At 40.7% G+C, this 14,959-nt stretch overlaps 1 protein-coding gene across 9 annotated transcripts in view; it reads left to right on the forward strand.

The window, feature by feature from the left end:
• ANO6 (anoctamin 6) overlaps positions 1 to 14,959 on the forward strand; it is a 172,895-nt gene that overhangs the window by 92,009 nt on the left and 65,927 nt on the right. For 8 of the 9 annotated variants that reach the window (XM_014458152.2, XM_023756270.1, XM_014458149.2 and 5 more), the window contains one exon: positions 13,842 to 13,970. In XM_014458152.2, the coding sequence (XP_014313638.1) occupies positions 13,842 to 13,970 (129 nt within the window). The remainder of the gene's footprint in view (positions 1 to 13,841; positions 13,971 to 14,959) is intronic. The other variant, XM_023756274.1, reaches the window with a different exon arrangement.

The following is a 14,959-nucleotide window of genomic DNA, read 5'->3' on the forward strand; positions in this document are numbered from 1 at the left end:
AGTAGCACAGTGAGGCAGATGGAAACATGCACCCAGGTTGTTAGGAAGGCTTCATGGAAGAAGAATTGAGCTGGACCTTGAGCAATTAAGATTTGGAAAGGAGGGAAGGGGAAGAAAAGGGTTTTCAGGAGAAAGGAATTATGTGAGCAAAGAACTGGAGGTAAGAAGCAACATGACAGAGTCAAAGCTCTGATTGGAAAGAATGGTTGGATTGGAGGGTTAAGAATGTTAGTTAATAAAAGATGGGCTATAATCAGATTATGAAAGACGTTGACTTACCCTTTTGAAAAGTTTGCACTTTCTCCAGAGGTCACTGGGAGTAGCTGAAGGTGTTTGGATCCTATGACTTGAGCATGTTGGCTTAGGAACACCCATAGCATGGCAGTGTGTAAGGTGAACTGGCAAACAGGAGAAGTGGATGCAAGGAGACCTATTGGGATATTAATTGTATTTTAGTTAGTAAGAGTTAAGATCACAGACTAGAATGATGGCAGTAGATGGGAAAGAGTGAAATGTAGACTAACTGCTTCAAAGGTAGAAGAGATAGGAGAACTAAAAACAAAAAGTCAAAGGTTACCAATTTATTATATTTTATAACCCCAATTTCAGGCCAAGGACAGGCCAAGGAAGTAGATGAAAACGGGGTGTTTCTATATAAGGTCTAACATGAGACTTTTCCCTTCCCCTTCCAAATCAGATGCTTCCCTTTTTTCTGATAACAAGGGTTGTATCATGGAACACATTTCCTTTCTGCCCTGCCACCAGAGGCTTTGCGCCAAATGTCATGTTAAAATCACAACAATTACAATTGTCCCAATGGTTAGTACATGTTCTTCCTCCTACTTTCTCTGGCTCTGATTTTCTTTCTCTATTTATAATTCAATAATCTTATTTGTTTTCATTCTGTTTGGTGCCAGATGCCACAAGACCTCTTTTGAAATAGATTGAGGGGATGGGGAAAATATAACATAACTAGAGGCCCAGTGCACAAAAATTTGTGTACTGGCGGGGGAGGGGGATGGGAGAGTGTCCATCAGCCCCACTTGTGCCCTCTCACAGTCTGGGACCCCTCGGGAGATAACCACCTGCTGGCTTAGGCCCGCTCCCCGGGTGGCAGATGGAAGGCCCGATCCCTTGGTGCCTGCCCCGCCTCCCCGGGTCCCGCACACAGCAGGGCCGATTTGGGGGTTGGGGTGCCGCCCCGGGTCGAGTTGCACACGGGACGCCTGGATGGAGGCCGGGCGTGCTGGCCAATCGCTGCTGCACCACCCGGCCGCCCCGGGTCGGGTCGCACACAGACGCCTGCTGCCCCAGGTCGCAGATAGCAGGGCCGGATGACGGCAGGGCAGGCGGGATGGCGCTGTCCCGCCCTGCCTGCAGTATGCAAATTAGCTGCCATCTTTGTTGGCGGTTAATTTGCATATCGTGCTGATTAGCCAATGGGAGGCGTAGCGAAGTTACGATCAATTCCATGTTTGTCTATTGTTAGATAGGATGATAATATATTAACCTATACTATATTCTATTCATTTGTGGAACTGGGCCCTCCCCTTCAGTCACATTCTACCCAGAACCTGAAGAAAGCTAAAAAGCCTCTGATGTCCCAAACCAAAGCACTAAGGCCTAATTTCAAAGAAATTCAACAAATTCAGTTAATTTGGCCGTCCAATTCAAAGTAACAAATAAAAGAGTAGGGGAAGACCTATTAGAAACAGGTAAAATGGCAGCAAAAGAAGAGACCCTCATGCTTTGAGTATGACAGAGAAAGAACAAGATGCAGGTTGGATTCCTGATGGTTATAAAGTATGTGAATGCACCCAACAAAACTAGAGGTCAATAAGGAACAGTTATGTGTTAAAATAGAGACACCAGCAACCATATTTGGGCTTTTACTATGTTTCAGGATCTGTATTATTGCTTTACATGCATCATCTCACTTACTCTTCACTGTAACCCTGCATTTTTTGTAAGGGTCTTATTTTTTATTAATCCATTCAGCCACCCTATGTCTTTTGTCCATTTACATTTAAATAATTAGTGATAGGTATGCCATTATTGCCATTAATTGTTTTCTGATTGTTATGTAGTTCTCTGTTTCTTTCTTATTCTCTTGTATGTTGATAACTTTCTATAGTGTTGTGTTTAGATTCTTGTCTCTTTACTTCTTGTATCTCTTGTAGATTTTTGTTTTGTGTTACCATGAGCTTCATATATACCAAGCTATGTTTATGTCAATTTATTTAAGTTGATGGTTACATAACTTCAAATAGATTCAAATACATTACTACTATTTTACTAACCCCTCCATGTTGGTTCTTTTTTACATCGTGTGTGTGTGTATTCCTTAGTTTATTGTTTTAATTACATGTAATTTTTGTACTTTTGTCTTTTAACCTTTGTACTAACTTTATAGTTGGTTGATCCTCTGCTTTTACTGTTTGACTTTGTCAGTGAGCATCTTTCTTTCTTATATTTCCACTTTTATATTTTTTATTTTTTTATTTTCTACTTAAAGAAGTCCCTGTGACACTTCTTCTAATACTAGTTTAGTGGTGGTGAATTCCTTTAGCTTTTTCTTGTGTGGGAAACTCTATATCTCTCCTCAATTCTAAATGATAGCCTTGATGGGTAGAGTAGTCTTGGTTGTAGGTCTTTGCATTTCATGACTGAATATTTAGTGCCAATCCTTTCTGTCCTGTGAAGTTCCTGTTGAGAAATCAGCTGACAGTCTTATGGAAGCTCACTTCTATGTAACTAATTGCTTTTTTCTTGTTACTTTTAAAATTCTCTCTTTGTCTTTAACTTTTGGTGTTTTAATTATGATGTGTCCTGGTGTGTGTCTCTTTGGGTTCATCTTATTTGGGATCTCTGAGTTTCCTGGGCTTGTATGTCTATTTCCTTCTTCAGGTTAGGGAAGTTTCTTGTCATTATTTCTTTAAATAGGTTTTCAGTCTTTTGCTGTCTTTCTGTTTTTTTGGTACCCAGTGATGTGAATGTTGGTACACTTGATATTGTCCCAAAGGTCTCTTAATCTTGTTTTATTTTTTTAATTCATTTTTTTCCCAAGTGGGTGATTTCTACTATCTCATCTTTCAGATTGCTGATTGAATTATCTGCTTCATCTAATCTGCTGTTGATTTCCTCTAAAGTAATCTTCATTTTTTGTTTTGTAGTCCTTATTTTTGCCTAGTTTTTTTTTTTTGCTTTTTCCCCGTTTTTTAAGGTTCTCACTGAGTTTATTTATTCTTTCTCTCAATTTATTGAACATTCTTATAACCAGTATTTTGAACTCTGTATGTGTTAGATTGTGTGTCTCCATTTGAAGTGGGTGTGCCAGCCTGAAAACGGTCCTCAGCCCCACACCCAGGCTGGCCACACCCCCATGGGGTGAGGGTCCCCACTGGGGGACTTGACCAGCCTGCAAACAGCCATCAGCCCCTCACCCAGGCTGGCTAGACACCCTAGTGGGGACCCCCACCCTGATCCGGGACACCATTCGGGGCAAACCAGCCAGCCCCCACCCATGCACCAGGCCTCTCTTCTATATAATAAAAGGGTAATATGCAAATTGACCCTAACAGCAGAATGACTGGGAATGACTGGTCACTATGACACACACTGACCATCAGGGGGCAGATGCTCAATGCAGGAGCTGCCCCCTGGTGGTCAGTGCACTCCTACAGGGGGAGCTCTGCTCAGCCACAAGCCAAGCTGCCGGCTGCCAGTACAGCGGTGGTGGTGGGAGCCTCTCCCGCCTCCTCAGCAGCGCTAAGGATGTCCGACTGCAGCTTAGGCCAGCTCCCTGCTGGCAATTGGACATCCCCCGAGGGCTCCCGGGCTGCCAGAGGGATGTCTCACTGCCAGCTTAGGCCCAATCCCCTGGGGAGCAGGCCTAAGCCAGCAGGTAGACATCCCCTGAGGGGTCCCAGACTGCAAGAGGGCACAGGCCAGGCTGAGGGACCGCCCCCCCCCCCGTGCACAAATTTTTGTGCACCGGGCCTCTAGTTATCTATATAAAACATTAACCAGCTGATAGGAGTTGTCACAATCCTTTGCTTTGCTGGGCACAAGATGCTCTGATTTGTTTTTCTTTCTCTTGCGTTGAATGAGGTTGCAGCCATCAGTTCCCAGACAAGTGGTCTGAGAAGATTATAGCAAAGGGATACATGTGACATAACAGTTTGACAAGGGAGTTACAGTTAATGACAGGACTCTTGTGCTGTAAACCCTGAGCAGCTGACACACTAAAAATAACTCAGGGTAGTCCTTAGACTGGCAGTGGAAACCTCCTGTGAAAGATGAAGAGCTTTCTGGGAATGACGGATTGTAATTTTAAGGGATTCTGCAGAAAAAGAATTTTACAGGAACCTGGTAAAGAGCTTAAGTCTTGTTGCCTTACTTACATCTTCAGTTGTACCTTACATACCTTCTTCAGCTCAACAGTCTGAGTAGCTATGGCTTGAAACTCTCTTTTCTGTTCATTCTCAGATTATAGTCACCTATGAGATTGGCTCTTCATTCAAAAGCATAAAATTTTAGGGACTACAGCTATGGATTTGGTGAATGGGAAGTACCAGTAAATATTTCTGAGTCATAATCAGTTATTTTTTCAAGAATTGAAAATAGATATACAAAGACATTTGAGATACTATTAAGAGGAATAAGAACATAGGTGGAGTGGAACATGTGGTTTTTAAGTCAAGCTAAAATTATTATTCTTTAAGACTAAAGATCTTAAAGTTGTAGATAGAATATTGTGAAAGTCCTTTAAGTCATGAAGGATCTTATTGTAGCAAAATTATTTTGGTTCTAACCATAATATAAGATTGGGAGCTATTTCTTAAAGGTCCAAAAAATGTAATTTAGAACAACCATCTTGTGTAGGTGGAAAACTTACACACAGTTTCTTCCTCATCCTAGGTGGTGTGTCTCAGTGGTCCTATACACTGAAGGGTCACAGGTTCGTTTCCCAGTCAAGGCACATACCCAGGTTGCAGGTTCGATCCCTGATTGGAATACATACAAGAGGCAACTGATCGACTTTTCTCTCTCACTTTGATGTTTCTCTCCCTCTCTCCCCTTTTCTCTCTCTAAAATTAATAAAAACATATTGTTGGGTGAGGATTAAAAAGCAACAACAACAAAACCCCAGCCCTAGCTGGTCTGAAGGGTCCCAGTTTAGATTCCAGTCAAGGGCACACATAACTCAGGTGCAGCTCAATTCCTGGCCCTGGTTGGGGGCACATGCAAGAAGCAACCAGTCAATGTGTCTCACATACATGTTTCTCTCTATCTGTTTTTCACCCTCCCTCCCTTCCACTCTCTCTACAAATCAGTGGAGAAATATCCTCAGTTGAAGATTTAACAACAACAAGAAAAACATTCTTTCCCCAGGAGGTGGTGCAACCTGAAAATGATAATAGGTTAAAAATTGTTTTAGGTAAATGGCTGAATGTTAAATCTATAATGGGATATTAAAGCAAAGCAAGACATTTTGAAACCTTAAGAGGTTAGCCCCTGGAAGATAATCATTCTCACAAATTCCTGTTGTACCACTTGTCTTGTTTTAATATAGCTATCACTTTATCGTTCCTAAGATTTTATTGGGCATATCTTATAGCTTAATCTCACCCACAGTTCTTTCACCAGTGTTACCACTGCCAGATGAGAGCAGTGCAAACAGATGATAGCTTCTTCTAGAAAAGGAAAAGTATGAAAATCACCCCTAAAGGCATTTTCACATTTTTTTTTCCTTTTCTTTTTTGACTTTACTTGTTCCCCTTCTTTCCTGCAGATCATCTTTAAAGAAGGCTAAACAGGTTTTAAAATGGTAAAAAGCCTGTGGGGAAATAGGAAAGCCAAAAAAGTTTGAAATGATGCTCATTGAAAATCCAGGTCCCAACTCTTAACTGTGGGTTTAAGGAGAAGGTTCAGAGTCCCACTTGTATGAGAAGGCTCCAAAGTAAGCATATGACCTACCCTGCTTCCTTAGCTCCTTTTCAGCAAGTTTTATTTTAAAAGCCTTGTCAAAGTTCTATATTCATATTTCCTATGGCCCAGTTCAGAAATTTTAAGAATATAATATTTAAAATCATATGAGAACTCCACTTGATGAAACTACTGCTTCCTTGGCATGGGCCAAAGGGAAATATTTCACAGTAATCACTCGACATCTGAAATGCAGTGCCCTAATAACAGAACTCTAAAGTTTACGTTAACACAGGCAAAGAGAAATAAAGGCAAAATGCGTATACCAAACGAGGAAGCCGTGGGCCTGCGAACATTCCCTCGTGTGTGAACAGAAAAGGAAAAAGCAGCAGCAGCAGCAGCATTTTTATGGGCAATCGAATTATATTTATGTGAACTACATTTACCCCTGATGAGAAATGACTAAAAATAACAAGTTCAGCTATTTGAGGACTGGTTATAGCCATTTCCCAATATAGAATAGCAAGACTATTTTTAAAGAATTTGTACATCAGTTTTTAATTTGTAACAGGAGTCACGTGCACACCAAATAAATAGTAGGTTCTAAATCTAAAGACATATCTGAGTCAAAAGATATAACTGACGTTTGGTCGTTCCACAGGCCACGTACACTATATGGGGAAGTGCATGCAGGGAGGTGGGGGAAGGGTGGGGACCTTGTAACACCAGCATGGCGCATTCCAGTTACACCTCAACATTGCTGAAGCCAGGACTGCTGTCAGTGCCCTAGACTGTTTCTCACTTTTTCTTTGGGGACTTACTTGGTATTTTTATGGGTCTCTTTTATATTACCATTTAACCATTTGCCTATATGGTTTTTGGGATCTCAAGAGAATTTACTGGAAAGTGATTGCATAATAAGATAGTTCAGTTAAGTCAAGAATCGTAATAGGCACTTCACAAAAGCAGTAATTTAGTTGGGCAGTCTCCATAAAACTGTTATCGTTCTCTGGTTAAAAAATGCAAATGTAAAAATTGACCATCCTGGGAAGAGTGAAAAGGATTGCTATCTAGTGATGGTGGGTGAAGGCACGTTCATCCTCTGCTTGTGGAAGTGTCCATTTTTATAAATAGTATTTTGAATGACAGTTTAGCAACCTACATATCAAGTTTCTAAGAAGGCCATGCTAGTTAAAATCTGCCTCTAGAATTCAGCCTAAGGGAATTGTAATTGAACATGTGCACAGATACATATGCACAAAGATGCTCATTGCAGCAGTGTTGACAGAAGCAACAAATTGGAAGCAACTTATGCATTCATTAGTGAAGGCACTGTTTAACTAAATTATATTGCAGCTATTAAACGTGATGATGCAGAGCTTAATATAAAGCTAGAAAATCTCTATGATGGATGTATATGAAACTATAATATGTATTGTATGGTACCATTTGGTTAATGTGTGTGTACATGCGTGCGTGTGTGTGTGTGTGTGTGTGTGTGTGTGTGTGTGTGTGTGTGTGAGAGAGAGAGAGAGAGAGAGAGAGAAACCCTAAAAAGATGTACTCCGAAATAAGTTCTGCTCATCTCTGGGAAATGGGATTACATATGACTTCTATTATTTTTTTATACTTTCCTCTATCTTCGAATTTTTTGTGTTGCATATATATTACTTTTATTGTCAGGCGGGAAAAAGCTATTTTTATTCTGAGACAAAAGTAAGCCAGGCTCCTGCTACATGCAAAGTGTCAGCAGAGAACTCAGGGTGGCTATTGACTTTCAGAATATAGTAGTGTGGTTAATGCACCCTCCTCCTCGAATGAGCCCTTTCCCACCACACTTCCATTCCGGCAACACTGTCCTGAATGCCTGGGTCCCTTTAAAAGTATGCTCACTCATCCCCTGCAGCATGTCATTTACTGGGCTGCCTTCCCGTGTGGCACCCCTGTGTGTCCGTGAACCTCTCCTTATCCCTGACTAATATCTAAGTTATTTTTCTCGCCCGCTACACTTCTCACAGTATTAGTCTTTCCCCCTTCAGTGTTCAGTTTTTTGTACCTCCAGTTCTTGGTTGTTTTCTTTGCACTTTGCATTTTCTCACTATCAGGTGTTCTTATGGGCTGGGGAGGTGATGTACCAGTGGTCGCCAACCTTTCGGACCTCACGGACCACCAGTTGGTGACCGCTGCTCCAAAGGTTTCCTTAAACCAGCGGTCGCCAACCTTTCAGACCTCACGGACCACCGGTTGGCGACCGCTGCTCTAAACATAAGCAATAAAATTCGACCTATTGTCTCTTGTATTTTTGTCTCTTGTATTTTCAGAAATCTTGCACAATTGTGTAAAGTGGAAAAAAGTTTCACTGTTATGCCTTGAATCTGCCTGAACTCTGCTGCAGTCAGGGAAAACATTTCAGAATATATCTCTCATTCATAACTGCGTGACATGTACATATAAGACTATATGTAGTATGTTCCATATTGTGTGAGAGCTAAATATTTACATAAAGGCTTTTGCCTCTAAATGTTTGTTTTCCTAAAGCTTGCTATGTGCATGGGTTCAGGATTTAAAGAGAAATTGAAGATCCTCTGTTTTCACTGTCATCCTCTGCTCTGATTTAAGTTTGTTTTTCTTTCTGTTGTGTATTTCTTGGAATTAATTATTTTGTTTTGCTAGTCTTAGAGACGGCAGAGAGCCACATGTTTTTTCCACATTCACCTATCAGTTGCTCTTTAATTGTGTTTTAATATTGTTTTCCATAGCGTAATTCCTTAACTGTTATTGTTAGCCCATAAACCTTCCTTGCATCCTGCTTTGTGTAGAGGTCAAGACCATTAGCCCAAATAGTCTTGGAATGCTCTCTCGTCTCATAGTCAGTGAATAGTTTATTTGGAAATTCTAGAGATACAATCAGATAATATCACTTGCTGCCCAAGGCATATTTCCAACACCCTTACACAGAAACGAGAATTTGAGCCAAGATCCCAGTCTGACTACTTTTTATCCAGATCTGGGACAAACATCAGCATTTTAAACGCTAGGAGTAGAGGCCTGTGTTGTGAAATAGGACTCCAATCTTGATTTGCAGGGTTAGATGAGACACTTGAGAAGTGTTGGGCAGAGGTTAAGCAGCGGGTTATTTCATGGACCCGCCAGGTGCTGACAATGCCTGGGATTTCAGGGCTGCTCACCTGTAACCAACCTCCCTGAGCACCGAGAAGAAGGCCACTCAGGCAGGTTCCCCCAGGTTCCCTCTTACTCCGGCCCTTCTCTCTCTGCCCAGGAAGCATGCATGTGACCTTTCATTTTTTGAAGGATACCATCCTGTCCAAGGGGAAGTTCAATGCCATATTTCATTCAGAGACTGCCTATGAGAAGTTTTCCTACCAAGTAATTTCTGGAAAATATTTATCTTTGGACTTGTTTGTCCTCTGGGACAGCGATTTTCAACTGTTGTGCCATAAGAATTTTTAAAACATGCAGTACCTGACTGTTTAGTCAGGGGCACTGACCTCTTTTACTTAGATTGTCCAATTAAAAAATGACAACAGCCAACACAACAATAGCTATCCAATGGGAATGAATCATTACTGTATGCCCATATTTTTTGTAAGATAGGCAAAATATGTATTATTTGGTATGCTGCAGAATTTTAGTAATTGGTTTATGTCATCCATGAGATGAAAAAAAAAGTTGAAAATCGCTGCCCTAGGACATCCTTACTCCACCACTTGTCCTATAGTACGGAGGTCTCAACCACTCCAGCGACAGGACTGGTACCCACACATGCTTCCTGGCCAGTTACAGAACAGAAAGTTCATCCACCCAGCGCTAGCACAGCCAGACACGGGACGCTGAGAACTGCAGTGGGGAAATATTGCCAATTTTATTATAAATGGCTCCACCCAGGAGAACCGGAGGCTACTGCTCAAAATCCCGAACTCCCTGACGTGTGTAGGTTTCAGATTATGTAGGGCAAAATCAGGAGACATCGGGGGTTAGGGTTAGGGTTGTTATGGGAGCTGATGGGTCAGAGGCGAGTTAAGGGTGATGAATAATGTCTTCAGGTCTTGAGGACAGCTCTGGGGTCTGTTCCAGGGTTCCTCTGTCTGGTTTTATGGGAAAGTAGCCAGGAGCTCATTCCACCTTAGGGCTCAGGAACTAAAACATAGGTAGGTCAAGATGTTATTTTTAGTTTGCCAAAGGAGGAAGAAAGAGAAAGGGGGGTAAGGAGGAGAGATTATTTCTAGAGCTAGAATTTAAAGCCAAATTTAATCAAAGTTGTAGGACCCTTGGTTTTACCAATAGCAAAAAAATAAATCAATCATTTTTTTCATGTTCTCAAAGTCATAACTCTAGCGTGAAAGCACTGGGCAGAGTCATTTTACTGCTCGCATTTTTTATCCTGATTTGGTTAAGGAGGATCCTGCCCTTTTCCCCTCTTTTGTTGAAGTAGCTGCCCACAAATAAAAGGAGAGAAGCCAGCTGAGAGGAGGGAGGCCTGGAAAACATCACTTGCGTAAATCGCATGTGACCTCCTTCCTAGTCTCTTCTCCACTGTGTGGCTAAGCCCTCATTTCTCAGGTCTCTCCCCTGGCTCAGACCAAGCGCCTCCTCTTCATCCCCGTGTGAAATGAAATGTCTCTGCCGACACCGGGGGCAGAAGTGGACAGGTCATGGTTCTGCAGTGGTTGGTAGCATTGCTCTGCTTCATTGCATACATCAACAGGTGGACATAGGTAGGCCTTTTAAGCAACCACTGTCGCCTTTAACTGTTAGTACAGTGTTAGGTCAGGTCACTACGAATGGGTAAATGAATACTAGATTAGTGGAATGTTCTCTCCTTAGTACCAGAGAGGGCAATGGGTTTGAATAGACGTAGGGTTTTATAGACCCCAAACTGTAATTAGAAATTTGCTTGATGTTTTTTCCAGTAAGAAAGAAGTATTAACAGATAGTGATTCTGTTGTCTTCCTTGGCACTGAAAACATTTGTCTAAGACCCTCAGGGTGATGATTAGCAAGTCACCCAGATGAGTATAAGGATGGATAAATTTTTTAGATGGAAAATCAGTAACCATATGTAAACTCTGATCTGGAAAGTGATTTTACCTGATAAATGTTAAGCCTTCTCATCAAGTTTTTTTTTTAATTTTGTTTTTTAATTTAAGCTGCTGAACAGGAAGAGTTGTGTTTCAAGGGTTTTTGTATTTCATCTTGGTGCCATTTGACCTGGTAGAAAAGACTAAAGATAAAATTTTTAGTAGTTCTAAGAGAAGGCATGGAGACCAGAACATGAATAATCAGTCAGTCATTTAAAGAAGATTCTCTGTATTTACCTTGAGAAATTATCAAAATTTTACTTGATATAAAGCAAAAGCTTAGGAGAGGAATTTTTTTTTTTCAGTTTTCTTTCATTTCTGTCTGGTTCGGGGAGTTAGGCCTGTAGTAGAACATATCACTGAAAAATCCAGCTTTTTTTTTTTTTAACTTTTGTTCATAAATCAGGCTTCTTTATTTAGTCCAGTTCCCTTGTTTATTACATATTTGTTCCAGCCCAGCATTTAGTTTCTCTCTTCTTCCCAGTTGCCTAGTAGAATGTCTTCTGCCAAGAGATGGGAAACCTGGATTTCACAGCCATAGAAAGTTGGCACCTTTTCCCTGGCACTGCATTCTAATAACACCGTATCAGAGTTTGACCTAGTTGTTTCTCACAGGCGGCTACTGCCAAGTCCATTGGGGTTTCCCTCCGAAGAAATGGCATGGTCTTCTGTCGCCTAAGAGAGACCTGTGTGCAGACCAGATTGCCTGGGAGCTAGCTGCCAACCTGTGCAGCCAATGGCCGAGCAGAAAAGAGTGCCTGGAGTCGTGTGCGAATGTGGTTCTCATTCCAGGCCTGATTCTTCAGAACGTAACTTCATTGAGTTCCTGCTGGACACCACCAACCGCAACATAATGTGGGCAATAGAGAGCAAGCTGCTTTTGTACACTTTACCGACATCTGCAATGATGATCGGGTCTTTGTGACTCTATTCCACCCTGTCTCACCTACTGTTTTCCTTTCTGAGAACTCCTCTCCCCCTACTTAACATTTTTCCTCTAGCAGCTGCCCTGGTTGTCACCAATGGGAACATCTTCATTGAAAGGAAGAGAAATCGAAGTGGCTTCAAGGACTCTAGCTGAAATGAAAAATACAGGGCTTAGCACTTTTGTATAGCTTTAAATACTCTAAAACAGTGGTTCTCAACCTTCCTAATGCCGCGACCCTTTAATACAGTTCCTCATGTTGTGGTGACCCCCAACCATAAAATTATTTTCGTTGCTACTTCATAACTGTAATGTTGCTACTGTGATGAATCGTAATGTACATATCTGATATGCAGGATGTATTTTCATTGTTACAAATTGAACATAATTAAAGCATAGTGATTAATCACAAAAATAATATGTAATTATATATGTGTTTTCCGATGGTCTTAGGTGACACCTGTGAAAGGGTCCTTCGACCCCCAAAGGGGTCGCGACCCACAGGTTGAGAACCACTGCTCTAAAACCACACTTATTGGTTTTAAATTGGTGAAATTGCAAATAAAAGAATTGGATAGTGGCCTGAGGCATTGCTGTGCCTCTTCAGTGCCTTAGCTAGGGGAGATCTCAAGGCACAACCACTGTTTGAGGTTAGAGTCCCTGGTTGAATGAGGCTGAGATGTAGGTGCTTGGAGCTAGGTTACAGCAGCAGCAGCAGGCGTTGCGTGGGTGAATGACCTGTTAAATGGGAGGAGCTTCGAATACTAATAAACCTTCTCAGGCTCCCTGGTGGAAAGAGGAAAAGAATCTCAAGCACCAGGTTGGGTATGTTTAGCAAAAATATACATCTCAAAGGTGTGAAGAAAAGCAGGAAGTAGTGATAAAATTAGGTGATTTTTGTACTAATTGATGGTGAAGGCAGAGGAGAATTAGTCACATTTAATGATTAAGTAGTTCTACCAAATGACTGCAAAATGCAGTCTCCCCAGGAGTTTTTAATTTAAAAAAACCTGAAAAATTAAAAAATATTACTTAGTTAAAAAGCAGTCTGATTCTTAACAACAGAACTAATGTAAGCATCCTGACAAGTTGTGTGAGAACACAAATTCAAGGCTTTTAAAACAATTCTATTCAAGTCCATATGTCCTAGAGATTGTTTTCAATTGTATTAGGTCTGTGTTTTGTCATTATTTGTTTGTTTGTTTTTAACCCATAGGCTTTTAAGATCTAAATTAAAAAGCTCATTTATTTTGTTGCTGTTGCTGGTTTGGCTTGGTTTGGTTGTTTATTTTGTTTTTCCCTGGGAGTGAGAGGGTATCTTTTGTGGACTTGGGAACAAATAACCAAAGACCACACAGTAGCTTTTGTGTATATTGAAGCATCTTCTGATATTTGTTTAAGGTTATAAAATGATACCTTCTATAAAGTGGTAAGGTCAAGAGAGGTCAGGAAAAATGATGGAAGAGTTGGAAAATAAGACATAGGAAGGAGGAGATTTTTATCAACAGTGCTTTGTCTTAGATTTTTCTTCTTGTTAAAAAAACTTCTGTCCTTTGGTTAAGCATCTCTGGCTACTGTATTCATTTCCAAACTTGCTACTCATTTTGCTGTTTGAGGCAGGAATAATTCTGGGATGTGTGTGTTACATACACAATACTGATATTCTTTCATGCACTTGTAGAATAATGCTAAACTGCTCAATTAAAGGACTTAACTATCACCAAGAAAAAAGTATGCTTGCGAAAATCATGGTGACCATGATCTTTGTCAAGTAACTAATAATGGATGTATTTCTCTTTCTCTATAAACATGTTGATGTGCCCATTAAAGCTGGGCAATAAACATTTTTTTCAAAAATTTATATTAAAGTTTGTTTTACATTCTACACAGGAAGAATTTAATGGGAAACCCAACTCACTCTATTTTAATGACGGCCAGCGAAGAATCGACTTTGTTCTAGTGTATGAAGATGAAAGTAGAAAAGAGAACAATAAAAAGGGTGCAAATGAAAAACAAAGGGTAAGTTTTTTATGCTCCTTTTCTTTCTTTTTACGCCTTATAATATTGTGAACTGACAAAGTGCTATTTTTATGTAAGCAATAAAGTGAAACTGGTGTTTGAAATATCATACACCATCCTTACCTTCGTATTTTCTTTGCCCATCATTCCCTCAGGGCATGTTAACAAATTGTTTATTTTTAATTTGAAATAGAAACTTCGCAGGCTCTTAACCTCAGTTGGTTTCACAACTGAAGGCAGACTTTCTTCCAAGGAATTGTATTTTCTATCTGTAGAAGAGATGTGTATTAAAAGCACACTGGGCTGTTTGCGCTTAGGTGGGGAAAGAAGCTAATGGGTAATAATGACACCAAGTATAATAGTGATTAACATTCGGTGTGTGCTCTCTCACGAATATATGCCTTTTGCATATATTTTCTTATTTAATTCTTATAATAACCTGTAAAGGGCATTCTGTTATCATAAGCATCCTAGATGAAAGAGTTGACCCTTAGGTTAAATGATTGCCCAAAGTCACGGGCTCTAGTACAAGAAATAGTGGAGCCAAGGTCCAATCTCTTGTCTTGAATCTGGAACTCACCCATTTTCTGTCGCCTCTCGTCCTTCCCTTTCATCCACTGCCCGTCAAGCTGCTCCTTCCTCCCTTCCTTTTGCTTCAGGTCTGTCAGATGACAGGCCATCTCCACGTTGAGATACGAGACCACTGAGTGGGCTGCGGTTATAACACCTGCCTGGATCTTCTTTACCTGAACCCAAACTGTATCAGACCAAAGCCAGACATAAAAGAGAGAATACATGTTAGTGTCCCTTCTACCCTCTTTTGAAATCACTCCCTCATTCTTCATTTGTTTTCGTTTTTCCTCGAATCTGTGCTATCACACATACGACTTTAATTGTCCTTGTCCAGACTTTCTCTGTGAAATACATCATTCTTAAATCTATTTATGGCCGCCCTTCCTTCAAACCAAGTGATGAAAACTGCTTAAAAT

The sequence above is a fragment of the Myotis lucifugus genome, unplaced genomic scaffold (assembly GCF_000147115.1).
Source record: "Myotis lucifugus unplaced genomic scaffold, Myoluc2.0 scaffold_91, whole genome shotgun sequence".
NCBI lineage: Eukaryota > Metazoa > Chordata > Mammalia > Chiroptera > Vespertilionidae > Myotis > Myotis lucifugus.